Raw genomic sequence first — 14,922 nt, 5'->3', positions numbered from 1 at the left:
ACCCTCTTCCCCCTGCTGTTCTATTCCGGCCTGGCATTTTGTCCCTCGCTGGAAGCTTTCGGATTTGGAGGTTTCTTCCTCCATGAGCTCTAGCATGCACCTGTCTTAATAACGTTTTATAATAATTCATTCGAACCTCTGATCATCTGAACCTGAACTTTTAGAAGATGGATATCGCAGCTTTAGATTCACCATTGCGTCATGTGGTGAATGAATTGATATAATACTAGATTTGCATGGCCATTAACAACTTCGTTATTGAAGGGAGGCATTCCTTTGGGGATGACTGACCGTTAAACATGATTCCTCCCCATCTCGAGTGGTTGGTAGGTAAACGTAAAGAACAAGTGCCATCTCATTGATGAAGCCTAGTCATAACAAATTAGAAACAAAGTCAGCATTGATCCCAACAAGCGCGATTCGAAATATCATCCCAGCGTAAGACAACTCACAAGCCACAACCTTCGGACTGAGTCGCCCAATACTCAACACCCGACTCCAGTCCTTGCCATCAATCCGCACCTTGGCCCAACCAGACTCATCACCTTCCCGCGCCTCACGCATCCGATTAAGCTCACTGGGAAGCTGTGACATTTGCTCCTGGCTCATCTGCGTAGGGTCCAACGGCGGATTCACAAGGTCGGACCAGACACTCGCGATCCGCAGCTCGTCCGTGGCAATAGCTAAGCGTAGCGAGCCATGCATGTTGGCAGATAATTCAAGCTTTGGCGATGAGTTGGTAGAAAGTGCCGTGGCACCTGCATTAGTGCTGAAAGATGTAGAGTGCATTCCCGGGGCATCGGCGGCCATGATGTCCGGTTGGCGACTTTTAGTGTCTGTGGATGCTAGTTTCGTGAACCGATCGGAAATGCTCTTTAAGTGGGCGAGATTGGGCAGAATGATGTGTACTTCTGGGTCTGGACAGTGCGGCTCATGTAGGCCTTCCACTGCTGTCTCGTGTAAGATCTTGATGGGGATTTCTTGGGTAATCCATGTCTGGCGCTCTCTGGGTCCTCGATCCCCAATTGTGTCGGCTGAGTTTGTGGCTGCTGGGTCGTCGTTGGGGTCGAATTGGTCATTGCTGGTGGCCAAGGCCATATTTCCATCTGTCCATTCTGATGAGAGGACTGTTAGTGCTAATAGTGGGGTTCTATCTTTCTTAGTTAGGCGAATTTGTGCATGCGCTGAGCCCCAGCAAGAGCGCAGTGCTCGGTTCAGGACGCTGATGTTGACTTCCATATTAATAGCATCGGAATTGGATTCTAGTTCGTAGGTCGTGTTATCAAAGATGGTGCCCTGGCAATTGATCAATATAGAGATCGTGATACGGGTGAGCTTGGCTTCTTTTTGCATACGACTGGTATTGATGCCCACACTTGGGTGCCTTGATCGGGAATGATGGTAAAGCGGACCACGTCGGGCTCCAGGCGCATCCAGCATACCTTTCCCAGGGAGGATAAGGACGCGGTTAGCTCTAACTTGGTTAGTTTTTTTTCTCTTTGTTCTCGAGGTATTACGTACTGGAGAAGGTCTTGCTGTCTCTTATTTGTGTTCGAAACCGCATTTTGTGAGTTGATGTCGGAGGGAGAAGGCCAGGCTACAGTGCTTATCGCTATCACGCGTTTGACCTCTTCTCAGCGTCCTCAGCGTCCTCAGCGTCCTCAGCGTCTTCCGTAGAATTTGCAGAAAGCTTTCAGTTCTATTGTACCTTGCTATATCTATTCCTCTGTTTCACATTCTACTATCTCATCCGGGCTCAGGGTCAAGCACGCAGCCAAAGCTGCTCCCACACCAGATCCATCCTCGGCAGCGTTCAAGGCAATGAGATCCAAGCTGTCTGGGTCCCAGTCAAAAATTTCACGAAGAGCCTGTGCTGATCGACCCTTGAACATGCTGTATTTATTAAACACTGAGCCATCCACCCCGACATGACACTGCCGGATCCCTTTCTTCTTGCAGATGGCCGCAATGCCGCACGAGTAGAGACGCGCCGCACGCGTCGCGATCAGGCCGATAAGGTATCGGATGGCCTTCAACTCGTCCAGCGAGGGCTTCAGACCGAGATGCTCCTCGAATTCTTCTTTCATGTCAGTGAGACTGTCTGAAATATCTAATTCGGCAGTAGACAGAAACGATGCCTCCAAGGTGTTCTCTGTTCGAAGGCGGGTGACATCTTGGCCCTTGAACAGTATGCCTTGTTCGTGCAAGGTGACCATGACCAGGCGCAACATCTCCCCTATGTACAAACCAGCCACCATCTTTTCAAATATTTGGGTGCCTGGACGAGCTGACTCCTTGTCAATTTGGTAGTCAAACGGCGTCAGGGGCAGCACCTTGCGCTCGTTATCAAATGCGCCGTACTCGGTGTTGATGATTACATTTGCATCTTCGGGCAGCCCCGCATCGCGGAGCTTCGGGATGTCCTGACATTTCTCCATATATGCTGCATTGCAACCGGTGCTGAAGATGCTACCGATCGCGATCTGGGGATCCCGATAATGTGATGCAACGAGGGTTCCCGCCGTGTCGTTGATCAGCGCAACCACTTTCACCGGGACGTGCTATTCCAATCAGCTACCAGCCTCTTGGTAGGTGATGGGTGGGGCTTGCCTTTCTTGCCAGTGCTGCCTCGAACTGAGGTACTACATCCTTGCCTTCCACCCCGGCGACAGTGAAGTTTTTGGTCCAGCGCTGCAGAACACCGCTTCGGATAGAGTGTTGATCGACTGGAAAGGAGAAAGTGAACGATAGTGGCAGCGGTTTTGACGGGTCCATCTCCCGGTGACTATCCTTGAGAAACGATCCGACCCGATCCGCAATGAAATCCCACAAGGCTTCGCTCGTGGATGTCTTGACTTCGTCCGGAAGTTTATATTTCCGCTGAGAGTGTTCATAGTCTCTCTTTCCCCCAGAAAAGCATACATCGCATACACGCAGATTAGTTCCCCCCATATCAACGGTGATAACGCGTCCTTTTTCACGGCCCGTTGGGTATCCCATGATCCATGTGACGTTCATGGGCTTCAGCACAACATCGAGCCTTAAGTCAGCGTCCTAGGAATTGGAATCATATCCGGTCAATTGATACTGACGATAGTCCCGCCTTCGATTGAAAGCCCTTTTTCCAGCTCCTCCACAAAATGGGCCGTGATCGCCTTCAATTTCGACCCATCCACCATGAACCAGTCTTCGTATTTCCTCAATTCCTGAGTGAGCTCTTCGGCCACCCCTTCCAACAGCTCTGGGCGATAGCGGAACCCTTGCATGATCATCCACTGGTGCGTAGTTAGCGCTCTGTAGCTATGTTGTGCCTCAGCCCTGAAGCGCCTCGGGGATATTGCCAGGGCCCTCAGTTCCGAGAACGCCATGATGACCGCATAGTGATTGGCAGTCGAGATCAAGCGAATAGGGCATTTGTTTTTTTGTTCTTTTTTATGCTCTGTCATTTATTCCAAAAATAATTGGGCAAATATTCGACTATTCCGGTGGCTCCTTGCATCTGACGATCGCGACTATTCACCACTAGCTCCCCTATTTTGGGATTGAATATCAATTGCACGGTTAACCAGCAAATCCTGGGTTCCCCTTCTGTTTCCAAATCCACCACAAATCAGCCTCATTAGTTCCCATCCCCAGATCCTCACCGTACATTGGGACTCTGTACTTTGTACGCGAGTAGCCAGTGGTCAGTCCCCATAGTGACGCGGATCTCCGGCACACGGTGGTTCGTGTCGGCAACTCCACTAGGGGCCCCTGATCGGATCTCCACTTCCAGTCAAAATAAATTCATCTTCACAAAATCCTCCGACTAAAGTATTGAGAGCAGCAAGCCGGTCTTTCTGTTCTGTCCCCTCATTTGTGCCCACTCTCCCTCTCTCCGCACTCCTCACTTCTTACGCCCAACCCCCCCCTCAAACCTTTGTACTTCGACAATCCCGTCAACTTCCCAAACTCGACCATCGTTTTTACATTTCTTTTTAATCTCTGTCTCAAGCTACTCGCTTTGCCAGTTGCTATACTTTATCGAATCGCGCGTCTCAGCATGCGGGCTCGACAGTCCTCTTTCCCGCCCTCGTTCCGACCCCCGTCACTTACATGCCATCCTCGAGCCAGTCGAGGCTCTCTGTGACTTTAAAATCCGACCTAGAATACACATCTCTTCGGCATGGCCGCCAGTCGAATAACTCCGAATCGCCCTTCCATCCGCCTCTCTCCCGTTCACTCCCGAAACAACTCCCGTTCGACTTCACCCGAAAGAATCCCCGGTTCCATCTTCCAGCAGCTCGACCCTCTTCTCGGCAACCTCTCCCCAGAATCTACTCTCCGCGCCCTCACCTCCACCGACGTGGTTCCTTCGAACGAACAAGGCGCCCATGATATCCTTTCTCAAAGCATCTCCCAGGTGTCGCCGACGGAACGCGCTCTCGGAATTCGCGCCGCGGTAGCTGCCCAAAACTTAGGCCTGTGGCATAAGGAGGTTTTATCATGGCAATGGCCAAATCAGAGCGACGCGAAGGTCGGAAAGGGCTTCATTCCTTTGCCCGAAGCGCAATATGCAATCAATCCTTCTCCGAGACTCTTATGTCTCACGAGCAACCCGGTGGAAAGCTACTATGGGAGCTTACCAGCCAGCGTGGTCGAGCGATATGAGAGTAGAATCGATGAGATACGCGACGGAATGGACGATCTCAACGTGGAAGAATTAAAGGAACACGTTTTGAACGCCCACATTCCATCAAGGTCTCGGCCCTCGTCTGCCACAAGCTGCGTGTCTGTGCCTCCGCCGCTCAGTTACGTGCAGCTCAGCGACTTCACAGCGGTGGTTACCGCGACGATTTTGCGAGCTCTGCCATACCTATCGCGTCTCAATACCTTACTTTCTACCTGGGACGTTCGCATTTTTGTTCTACGCCAAATTCCCGGTCTGCTGAGGGAGCTGACCCTGACCCGATCCGCCCTTGATTCGTCTCTCCACGCGTTACGGACCCCGCATTCTTTTGCCACGTATGAGAACCGATATAGTGATTCATCTTTGTCCACTGATCATGTCAAACTTGAGTCCGCCGTCGTTGCTGTCGGCAGGCGGATGGACCGGGTTCTCGACGCGTTAGAAGGCCGTCTGGATTCTTTACCGGAAGAATGGATTGATGACCTAGAAGCCATCGAATCCGACTTTGCTGCATGGGTAGTGGAGGCTGAAAAGTACAAGGTCCAGACTGAGTGGATCCGGTCGAAGGCCGAGGCTCAGATCGCCGAGATGCGCGCGGCCGAACAGCTTCAACGCGCAAAGTCACTGGAGAAAGCACATCAGGACCTCACGCGCGATGCAGGCATTTCTGAACCTGCGGGACATGAACCACAGCTCTTTCTAGAGCACGCTGTTCAACATGAGGCTGAACGCGAAGAAGACAAGAAACTTCCCTCCTGCGACACCAACGCAACAAATCCACAATCTGTTGAACAGCCAACGGTGTCATCCGAGGGGTCTGCTGAGAAGAACGGCTCGCCAAAACTCTCGGTCTCAACCTCTCTATCAAAATCTCCAATCGAGGAGACACGAGAAGATCTCACCCCTGTGGTCACGACAGAGGACCTAGAAACACCAACACAGTCTGACTTTCCACCAGCCCCTGCCATCAGCCGACAAATATTTCCAACTCCTGCGCATACAACTTGCGTCCCTCTCCCTGACTTGGAAAACAAAGAAAACATTCCTCCGCCGGGCTTACAATCTCTTGATGGAGCTGGATCTCCTCCCATCCACGGTTCGGCTAAACCAACCCCAACCCCATTTTCTGAGCATCCAGCTTTAGCAGCAGGTTCTTGCATTCAATCATCCACTGAAGTTGAAAGTGATGCTCGGCTGCCTGAGGTTCCTATTTCGATTGATTTGCCTGTCACTGCGGAACCCCATGTCTCTGTTGATCGTAATTCGCCTGTTGAGACGATGGGCGATGACATGGGCAACATATCGAATGGGGTGGAACAGAGGGTTGTCCCTCATCCTCAACCAAGCGAAGTGACCCCTAAGTCTACAAATTCTGCCCCCGGCCAAGATACCAAATCCCAGAGCATGGTAAGCCAACGGAACGGGAACGGTACTCCGGTGGCAGCAGGTATCTCTCCTGTTCTTACACCCAAATCGGAATCCCGATTACCAAAGTTGAGACAGTTTGTCCGAGCCTCTCAGATCCCAATGGCCATCGGGTCCCCCAAGTCGTGCTCAAGCTCAACTCCCATCAAAGATCAGCCTTCAACTGAAGGGCAAGCAGAAGTCTCTCAGCGCACTGTGCGCAAACCTCTCCAAAGCCCCATCAAGCTTTCCAAATCCCGCCTCGGGAAGCTTGATCTCAATAAAGATGTCAAAGCAGCGCCCACAGTTATACGCCGTCGTCGGACATCTACTGGATCTGTGGGCTCCTTGCTTTCGGATCATTCCTCTCTTATGTCTAGTCCTGAGGTGCCTGAGCCACGCACCGCTTCCTCGAATGTGACTTCGCTTAGTACATCGCCTCTACCGGAACCTAAACACCACCATTCGCATGGGGACTATATCTTGAGAGAGGATCACCTGCGTCGCTTGGACAGTCAAAAGCCTGATCCGCGAATTTCATTCCAGCAATCTCACACGGTCAGTTTGCCTCTCGAGCGCTTCATCAATGAACGGCTAGAATTAGGACTGGGAGGGGAGCCGGTATCAGTGGTGGCTGGTGTGAAATCATCCATGACACGCTCTGTCACACCCACCGAGTTCCCGCAGGCCCCTAAGGTATGTAAAGTCCATTTTCCCTTCGTTTATAAACCCGTGTCTAATTGATTATTCCAGTCTCGAAGCAAACCCACACCTCAGACTTCTCCTGCGCCAATTGCACGGGTCCAACATCTCACAACTCGTCATCCTCACCTATCTCGAGGAAAGTCGGCAAGCGATTTGCACTCTCAAAGCGAGAGGGCGAAAATTACGCAGCCGAGCGGAAAGACCTTTGGGACGAATTCCGCCCGACGAGCCATGGAACACCTTAGCCAGCCCAAGTCGCTTCGCTTGCGACAGCGGCTGACTGCCCACCCAAGCCTCGAGAGCCTAGGTATGAAAAGACAAGAGCTTTCATACGTGGAAGAGCATGAATCTGAACTGAAAGATTATGATTTCCGCGCTGCGTCGCCAATCAAACACTCCAGACAACAACCGCGAGACCACCTTGATGAAAAGATCAACTCCATTCTGGATTCGTTACCTGGCCATATCCATATGGTCGACCCCAACCAGGAAGCAGACACATCATCTTCATCATCTTCCGTGGACAGACGAACACGGTACCGGTCCGAGTCGCCTATCGCTCGAACTCGGAGCACCACTCCAGCTCCTTCTTTGACACTGAGAGCCGCCGGCCGGGAGACGGCATTCCCATGCCTACAAGACCGAGGATAGCTGTGTCAAACTCTATCACCTTCATCACGGAGGGCAGGCAGCACCTACAAAACTGTTTGTTCGAACTGTGGGCGAGGAGGGGCAGCGTGTGATGGTTCGTGTCGGCGGCGGATGGGCCGATCTAGGCGAATATCTTCGCGAATATGTCATTCACCACGGTCGCCGTAAGGTTTCTGAAACGCCTCGCGTCGAGGTTGAGGGCATAAAAACACGCACCTCACCCTCTTATTCCTCTCCAGGAACTATGCTGACCCCTTCGACTTCATCCTATCTTGCCTCCGGTCGAGGTACGCCCTCACGACCGGCATCCGTACTCAGTTCTCGCCCACCTTCATCGCTTACCGTTCACAAGAAACGACGAGGCTCAACTGCATCGGACGTAATGGGCACCAGAGCACTGACCACAGGTCATTTATCCTCCTTCGCCTCACCACCACCTTTTCTCTCTCATATCCATTCCTCCACTGGCAGACGCCTTTCGATGTCCTCGGCCTACTCGGTCGGAGATAACTATTCACCCGCCAACATCGCGGCTGCCCTTGCATCCAACGACCTCCGCTCCGCCCCACTAGGCCTAGCTGGTCCCAAGCCACGTTCTCGACTTGAGTCCATGAGCCCAGAAGGTGAAGCCTGGGTTGAAGATGTCCTCCAAAAGACCCGCCGTTCCAGCTCCCAGCCCCTCCCACCCCAGTTCGCACTAAGTCTCCCACCGGACCACGATGCCGACGACCAATCTGAGATTGGTGACGGCAGCGTGGCCGGGCACTCCTTACCCAAGGTCCGCAGCATTGGTGATATCAGCTCTTCCGGCACCAGCCGACGAGTCGTGCTCAGAGGCCTCGGGAATCGCAGGTCGTAACTTCCCGCCAATAAAACCCCCATATTTCTTCGCATCCATACACATTCTGATACTTGATTCCCCTTTTCTGTTTCTATTTCTCTGGCTGTGCCCGTGACTGGGGCTACAGTAATCCTTTTTTTATACCTTTTTTTTTTACCTTTTTCTTCGCATCCTGGGCTCTTAAGCCATGGACATATACGGCCACTAGACAGTACATGTTCTATGCTGTCTTTTCATATCTCGGGGTTTTATCTTCTCTTCTACTTGCATCAGCGTGGCGAATCTGTTCTCACTTGGTTTTGTGTTTGATTCGGGATTTGGTGTGGTGTTCGAGCTCAACAATACCCTACAATTTATCTGGTCGATAGATTTATATTTACATTTACAACACTATTTTACATTGAATACTCTTCTACGGGCTTATACACACCTCTAAAAGTCCATGCTTATTCCATTAGACTCTGTCTGAACACATAGGGGAAGGCAAATATCATGCATTCAGTGCATCTAAACTTACTACTTGACAACAAGAATGATGGACACCCTGTCATACAGGTATATTTACAATTCTCCCCTTGAGCCTTGATCGCCCCGATCGGTTCCTAAGAGCGGTTCCCTCTCCGTGCTGTCCGATTCCCTTCGCAGTAGCATCTAATCCGCAGGGGAACTCATTATTGCAACTCTCTTTGGAGCAGTGGCCTTCAGTATTGCTGCTGCTTTGATGGAATCGCACGCGTGTATAGATCGAGACTTCCTAGGAGGCTAGATGACAAAATCTAGGGTGTCCTGCCAATTTGCTAGATCCTGTCGACTATATCGTCGAGGCTTACGAAAGAGGGCTCAGAGAGAGAGGAGAGAGACAGTTGAATTGGGAAAGGAGACGAGGCTCCCGACTATCTATCTGTTGGGGTGATGTCTGGCCATCACGGGACCCTGTCTCAACAGACATCGCTGTCATGACGTCGGACTTGTGGATGTCTGTGCAGAGTTTGCCATGCACGTCGTATTTGCTCTGTTAGCGCCAGAGTCCGGCTGTTAAGTAGGAGGGCCATCCGTCACGGCAATCATGTTCGTCTCCATCCTTGAAACGGATACCGCCAAGGGGAAAGAGGTTTGTAGGAGGAAAGTGAGAATTCTCACATTGAGTTGACATCACTTCGAGTGACGTTTGAAAGGCGATTGGCTCGGTTCTCACCCTGATATCTCTCACTCATTCGTGAGAATTTCAGACGATCGGGGCGTCTCGCCAGTAGAGAACGTAGGGGTGAAAGGTGTAATCTCCCAGGATATTTCCTCGGTGCCTCTCTAGCAAGATAAACTGCAAGAGAGAAACGTCCTTGATACTGCTTCAGGATTGTTGGGACCCCAAAAGGTAGTATCGAATGCGTCTCTCGTGTAGATGACTATAGGACCTGAATGGTTCCTATAGTTCCTCACATGGCAGCGAGGAGGTCACTTCTGTCGTATGTCCACATCCGTCTGCTAAGGATTCGGTCCCCCGAAGGAGATCTCGATATCTGGGCTTGGGGCATATGAAGAGCTGTTCAAATTTGAACCGGCTCGTCCGACTGTAGATATGACCTGTTAGGATTTCATTTCCACAGGTGGGAAAAGGAGGATGTCTGACGTGCTCATCAGCTTTTGTTCTATCGGGATAGCTGTTGTCGGACGGGGTATCAAGGTGTGTTGGGAGCAACTCTGTAGACTGGATAGTCAGTCTGAGAAAGCAGAAGGGAGGGAGAAGAAATGACCCTTTAGATACAGAGATCTTGAGAAGTCTCACTATCGGACACTGTAAAGTCCCGAGGAACCCACTGTTCTCAGCAAGTCGGCTGATGGAGAATGAATTCAGCGTTGAGTTCATAAAGCCAGTGGTCTAGGCTATATAGTAGAAAGATGGCAAGTAGTATGGACACTTAGTTGAACTGAAAGTCCAAATGATGGAGATCTCAAATTGTCTTCACTTTGACCTGATGTTTGAGTCTCTCTCACCTGCACTTTGTATACCAGGTCGTGTCTAAAGATGCTCAGGTCTATTATTGATCAGAATATATAGGAATTAAAACTATAGAATTGGAACATATAGACGATGTCTGGCCGGTATCAACTGTAATCATAAGCGTATTCTCAAGCAGATGTCTACTGTTATCAATGTCCACCCGACGAGCAAAGACGCATTATTATAACCAGAGCCCCCGTACTTATCACTACTCAGTCTAGATGTGAAGTTGAAGCTCTTCTAAACTCCCACCCAAAGCAAATAAGAATCACTAGTTGTAGTTGAATGTTGGTTGACAACATTGCATTTTCATTCCAAAAAAAACAAAGGTACAGGACAAAGGTACAGTATGGCAAAACACCCTAGTCCATCTACTCGACAAAGCCAAATCACCAGAGATGGTAAAAGATATACATGAGAGGGAATCATAAATCATGGGCTATGGTTAGCCGGAAACTTGAAGAAAATGAACGAGAGTCAGTGCGAACAACGGAGTAGGTCTAAGAGAATATAGACTTCTCATCAAACCATGGTGCAATCACGAAGTCGGTTGGCGTTTCCATGGGATGTCTTTCCGAAATAATTCGCGCAGCGCTGGAGAGATTACCTTCGGCTTATCGGCATCAATTGCCCTTTGAAGAGCCGAGGGCCCGGCGCTGACACCACTGCTTGCTCCGATTGTAGATTCGGGGGACTTGCCCTTGTTGCTGGCTGAAGAATCCTGGCTAGTCGCGCCTGGCCGACGCTGGTGGGCACTTGGCGCAGTAGGAAAGTTATCCTTCTTGTCGATGGCTTGCACGGAACGCTCGAAACGGTGGAAGAGTGATTCTGCGGGGGTAAGGATGGGCAAGAGCTCCATTGTGTTGGACAGTTCGTTAACTGGAGATGGCAAAGTCAGCGTATTAAAAATCGACTATTACTCGCAGGTTCCAACGTACTGTATTTGAGCACTTCGTCAAAGTGCTTGAGATGATCCATAATGACATCGCGGTGCTTCTCCAGTATCGCTAGCGCAATGAAGAGATGGAAACTGCTGGAGAAATAATCCGTCCACAATGTTTCCCATAAGCGCAGGACGTCGCTCCAGTCGAACTCTCGTTTATACCACACCAACAACATGCGGAAGAAGAAAAAGAAGTTGGTGCTCTCGGCGGACTGCAGATGCAAGTAGAGCTGGGGGTCCATGAGCTGGACGAGGTTATCCAGGGCCAGCAGCTGGCCGCGCATTCCAGATTGATCGCGAAGGAAGTTATGTTCCTGTACAGCGAGGTTAATATGACAATATGCGGTAGACTGCTTCGTAAAAAGGAACATACCATTCGATCCATGAACCCGACGAACGCCCAGAAAGCGACAGCGTCATCTTGCATCACGGCATAAATTGGCGCCAGGAGATCACTCATTCCTTGAACATAGCCCAAGTCTGGGTTAAGTTCGTTGTACGTCAGGAGCATGTCCTTCATCTGCTCCAGATGCACATTGGTACCCGTCTCGGCAAAGGGGGGAATCGGGATCGGGATGAGGGATATCTTCGCCCGCGAACAAAGGAATGTTCCGGTCGGTGCGGTGAACATCCTTTTCTGTAGCCATATGTAAGTATGTGACATGTCCACGGGGCGAGTGTAGTTTCTGATCTCACCTATCCGATTCTTCTGCTCTTTCCAATGATCAAATTCCTCTGCCGTTGAATTGCCCTCAACCATTCTCTCCCACCACCCGGCCTTCAACCGGATATACTCATCGCGCTTGGAATTCATCATCGCTAGGCGCTCCTCGCGGGTACTATCCCACTGATACACCCCGAGAAGGAAAAGCCAAGCCTCCTTCCTGACGCCATCATTGGGATCCAAGCCACCATGGAAGACCCGCTCCTTGACTTCTTCCACTGTCACTTGAAGTCTGCCCGATATGGGGTCGAAGAAGCCCTCCCATTCAGCCAGATGGAGAACACGGCGTCGCTCCTGGAGAGCCAGGTTGCCGGTCTCCAACTCTAGGATCTCAAAGTCACCGACGGAGCTATTTTCCATTTCCAACATATCTTGTGCAGTCCATATACGCTGATTTCGCTCTTTATCGCTCTGTTCAGCAACACTCATAGCCCAGCGGGCCAGGTAGACCCTGGCGCTGTCAAACTCATCTTGCAACGTTTGAATCTCTGGATTCTTCATTAGGCGGCGCATCTGAGGCGGTATCAGAGAATTTTCTGCAATATCATTCGCAGTCCTTCGCGTGAATGTCGTGATTTTGCTGAGCTGTTCCAGCACTTTCCACCGGGTTTCCTTGAGAGTCTTCATGAATGGATCCATGCCAGCATCGGGCGGCCCGGCCCGGCTAGACCCAGCGGTAGCAGCTCCAGGATGTGCCTTGGATGAAAACGATGGATCACCATGGTTCATCGGCCGTCCAAATGACAGTGAATCTTCCTCCGATGGGTTGATGAGGTAGACGTTGCGGTCGACTGCGGAGCGCTGCACCTCCGCATACTTCCGTAGCCACCGCAAAACCTCATCACCGCCCCAGAACAAACCCCCTTCATTTCCAAAGGGATCGAAGCTTTCCCTGACTCTCTTCTTCTTTTGTAAGATAGTTGACTCGCATTCGTCATCATGGAAGAATAGCGCCGGGAAACCATCGCCTGCTCGGGTGTTGATCACTAGACTCCCGAACCACCATCCCAAACTTGGCGGTCGTACTAAGAGCGAATATATCTCTGATAGCGGGATTGCAAAGGAATACAACCCGATGGGATCTCTGTAGGAGGTAGTGGTCGGAAGTGGCGGAACGAGGTATTTCTGGCGCGGCGGGGAATCGCCTTCGCAGAGATCTACTTTCACATACGTGTCATATGCCTCTCCAAGGGAAGACTCCGGAACCCATGCGAGCAGGTAGGAGGGTGTATCGGGGTGCTTGGAATGAGGTGCGAAGGCATGTGATGCGGGGACGGGTTTTTGCTGTATGAGGGCGATGAAGCCAGGGATATTATCTTTGGAGGAGGAAGTTGGATGAACATAGACCTAAATCATTGGTTAGCCTAATCTCTGTATCCGGGGGAATATCTCACTTTGCTTTTGGAGAAGAGCAGCTTAACCCCTCTGCTCGAGGCAGCCTGGGCGATAGTGTTGTATTCATCTTCCTCGTCGTCACTCATGGCGTAACAAGATGCTGGGGGTGATGGTGTAGGAGGAGGAGTATATTTGACCGAGCCCATGATACAAATGGCACGAAGGTTGCAAGGTCACAGGGTTGCGAGTTGCCAGTGGCAGGTTTCCAGAAGTTGGAGACGACGTAATTGATAAGATAGCGCGCTCGTCTGACCCCCTCCTTCTGCTTGCCGTCTTCTGTTGTCTGCTTTCACTCTCTTTCTTTTCGATATCTTTGTTGGAATGGATTGTTTGTGATGAGAATATAGAATCTACGTTGAACTTGTCTCTCTCTCTGGGATCGTTGCTCTACCACTGCGCCTCCGGTCGCCACTGGCCTCCGATCCGCCCAGGCAGCCGAATTCACACCTCCAGTCCGCGATAAATAGCTTAGAGAGTGGCCTACAAGATCTCTATTCAATCTGATTCATGTTTCAAGTAGTTATATCTCGCTGGTTGTTTAGTATGGCCGTTGTTGAGGGTGATCATTTGAATATCATGTACAGTACGGAGGAGATGATTGGATGAACAGCTGCTCTTATACACATCCGCGAAATCTGAATTGATGATTAGGAACTCAAGACGTCTCTCTCATTTTTCTCACTTATCGAGAGTATCATTCACTGGGCTAGAATTGCCTACCTAGGAGGCATACGATAAGGGCTATTATCTCACATTGCCTTGTCTGCTCCGTGCATTATTCAGGTCTATACCTGTCCACGGGGTTTCACGATGTATCCTGCTCGGTCAGTATAATGTTAAGATCGGTACTAAAGCTTGGCAAAGCCTCCGGGAAGCCCCTTGGGCTCGAATCACGCCTCAGCAGTCTCTGCAAACAGTTGCGGAACCTGGCGACACAGGTCCGGTGTGCAGACATCGATATCGATGCGCGGAATATCGGCACCATCCATTGCCCAGCAGATCAGGGGGTAGGCAAGGCGGTTCTTCGCGCGTGGCATCGCCCATGCCGCGTAGGGAATGTACGGTGTGGTTGAGTTTCGAGGGAACATTCCAAAACCCGAGACAAAAACGGAGTTGACCAGTCGGTACGGAGTGTGGAGTACAGGCGAGACGGATAGCCACCTGAGCGCCTAAACTATGGCCGACAATATGCGCCAAGCCATTGATGGCGTGTGTACGAATCAGCTGGGCAATTAGGCGGGCTGCGAGATCCACTGAAAGCGGTGCAATCGCTTGGGACTTGCCATGGCCTGGACGGTCTGGAACCAGGAAATGGTAAGAGGGGAGGTGAGGGATCATCAGATTCCAGTAGAGACCAGACACCAAGGCGTCATGGATTAATGCGACGGTGGTCTAGCCCATGTGGTGCTACGATACAGCTCAAGAGACATGGGGAGTGATACGAGGACAAACTTGGCGCCGATCGCGGTGTGCCCAGCTGTCGTCATCGCCGATCCCCCAGATTCCCATCTAGATGGTAGCCCCAAGGCGGGTTGATCTGAATTCATAATCAGGTTCATCAAGTGAACCTAATGCGAGCCCGGAAATCCTG

The 14,922-nt window shown here is 50.9% G+C and overlaps 5 protein-coding genes across 5 annotated transcripts; 1 reads left to right on the top strand and 4 right to left on the bottom strand.

Moving 5' to 3' along the window:
- Positions 1-372: 372 nt before the first annotated feature.
- Positions 373-1,564, bottom strand: N7457_006593 (checkpoint protein HUS1 family protein; the record flags this gene model as incomplete). The annotated part of the gene is made up of 3 exons (XM_057177637.1): positions 373-1,296; positions 1,356-1,474; positions 1,522-1,564. 3 exons carry the CDS (start codon positions 1,562-1,564, stop codon positions 373-375), a joined length of 1,086 nt encoding a protein of 361 aa, XP_057029381.1.
- Positions 1,565-1,718: 154 nt separating this feature from the next.
- hxkB (putative hexokinase) lies at positions 1,719-3,272 on the bottom strand (the record flags this gene model as incomplete). Its single annotated transcript, XM_057177636.1, has 4 exons — positions 1,719-2,561; positions 2,644-2,880; positions 2,932-3,054; positions 3,093-3,272. The coding sequence occupies 4 exons, from the start codon at positions 3,270-3,272 to the stop codon at positions 1,719-1,721; spliced, it is 1,383 nt and encodes a 460-aa protein (XP_057029380.1).
- Positions 3,273-4,165: 893 nt separating this feature from the next.
- N7457_006591 (GAS2 domain protein) lies at positions 4,166-8,288 on the top strand (the record flags this gene model as incomplete). The annotated part of the gene is made up of 3 exons (XM_057177635.1): positions 4,166-6,769; positions 6,827-7,314; positions 7,397-8,288. The coding sequence occupies 3 exons, from the start codon at positions 4,166-4,168 to the stop codon at positions 8,286-8,288; spliced, it is 3,984 nt and encodes a 1,327-aa protein (XP_057029379.1).
- Positions 8,289-10,807: 2,519 nt separating this feature from the next.
- Positions 10,808-13,477, bottom strand: N7457_006590 (GTPase-activating protein GYP7; the record flags this gene model as incomplete). The annotated part of the gene is made up of 4 exons (XM_057177634.1): positions 10,808-11,148; positions 11,208-11,526; positions 11,586-13,283; positions 13,331-13,477. 4 exons carry the CDS (start codon positions 13,475-13,477, stop codon positions 10,808-10,810), a joined length of 2,505 nt encoding a protein of 834 aa, XP_057029378.1.
- A 751-nt stretch (positions 13,478-14,228) lies between these two features.
- On the bottom strand, positions 14,229-14,840 carry N7457_006589 (alpha/beta fold hydrolase; the record flags this gene model as incomplete). The annotated part of the gene is made up of 2 exons (XM_057177633.1): positions 14,229-14,723; positions 14,784-14,840. 2 exons carry the CDS (start codon positions 14,838-14,840, stop codon positions 14,229-14,231), a joined length of 552 nt encoding a protein of 183 aa, XP_057029377.1.
- Positions 14,841-14,922: the final 82 nt, after the last annotated feature.

This window comes from Penicillium paradoxum (assembly GCF_028828445.1).
Source record: "Penicillium paradoxum strain IBT 22861 chromosome Unknown utg000006l_segment0_segment0, whole genome shotgun sequence".
NCBI lineage: Eukaryota > Fungi > Ascomycota > Eurotiomycetes > Eurotiales > Aspergillaceae > Penicillium > Penicillium paradoxum.
Note: the sequence above shows the minus strand (reverse complement) of the source record. Positions and strands in the feature narration are given on the sequence as shown.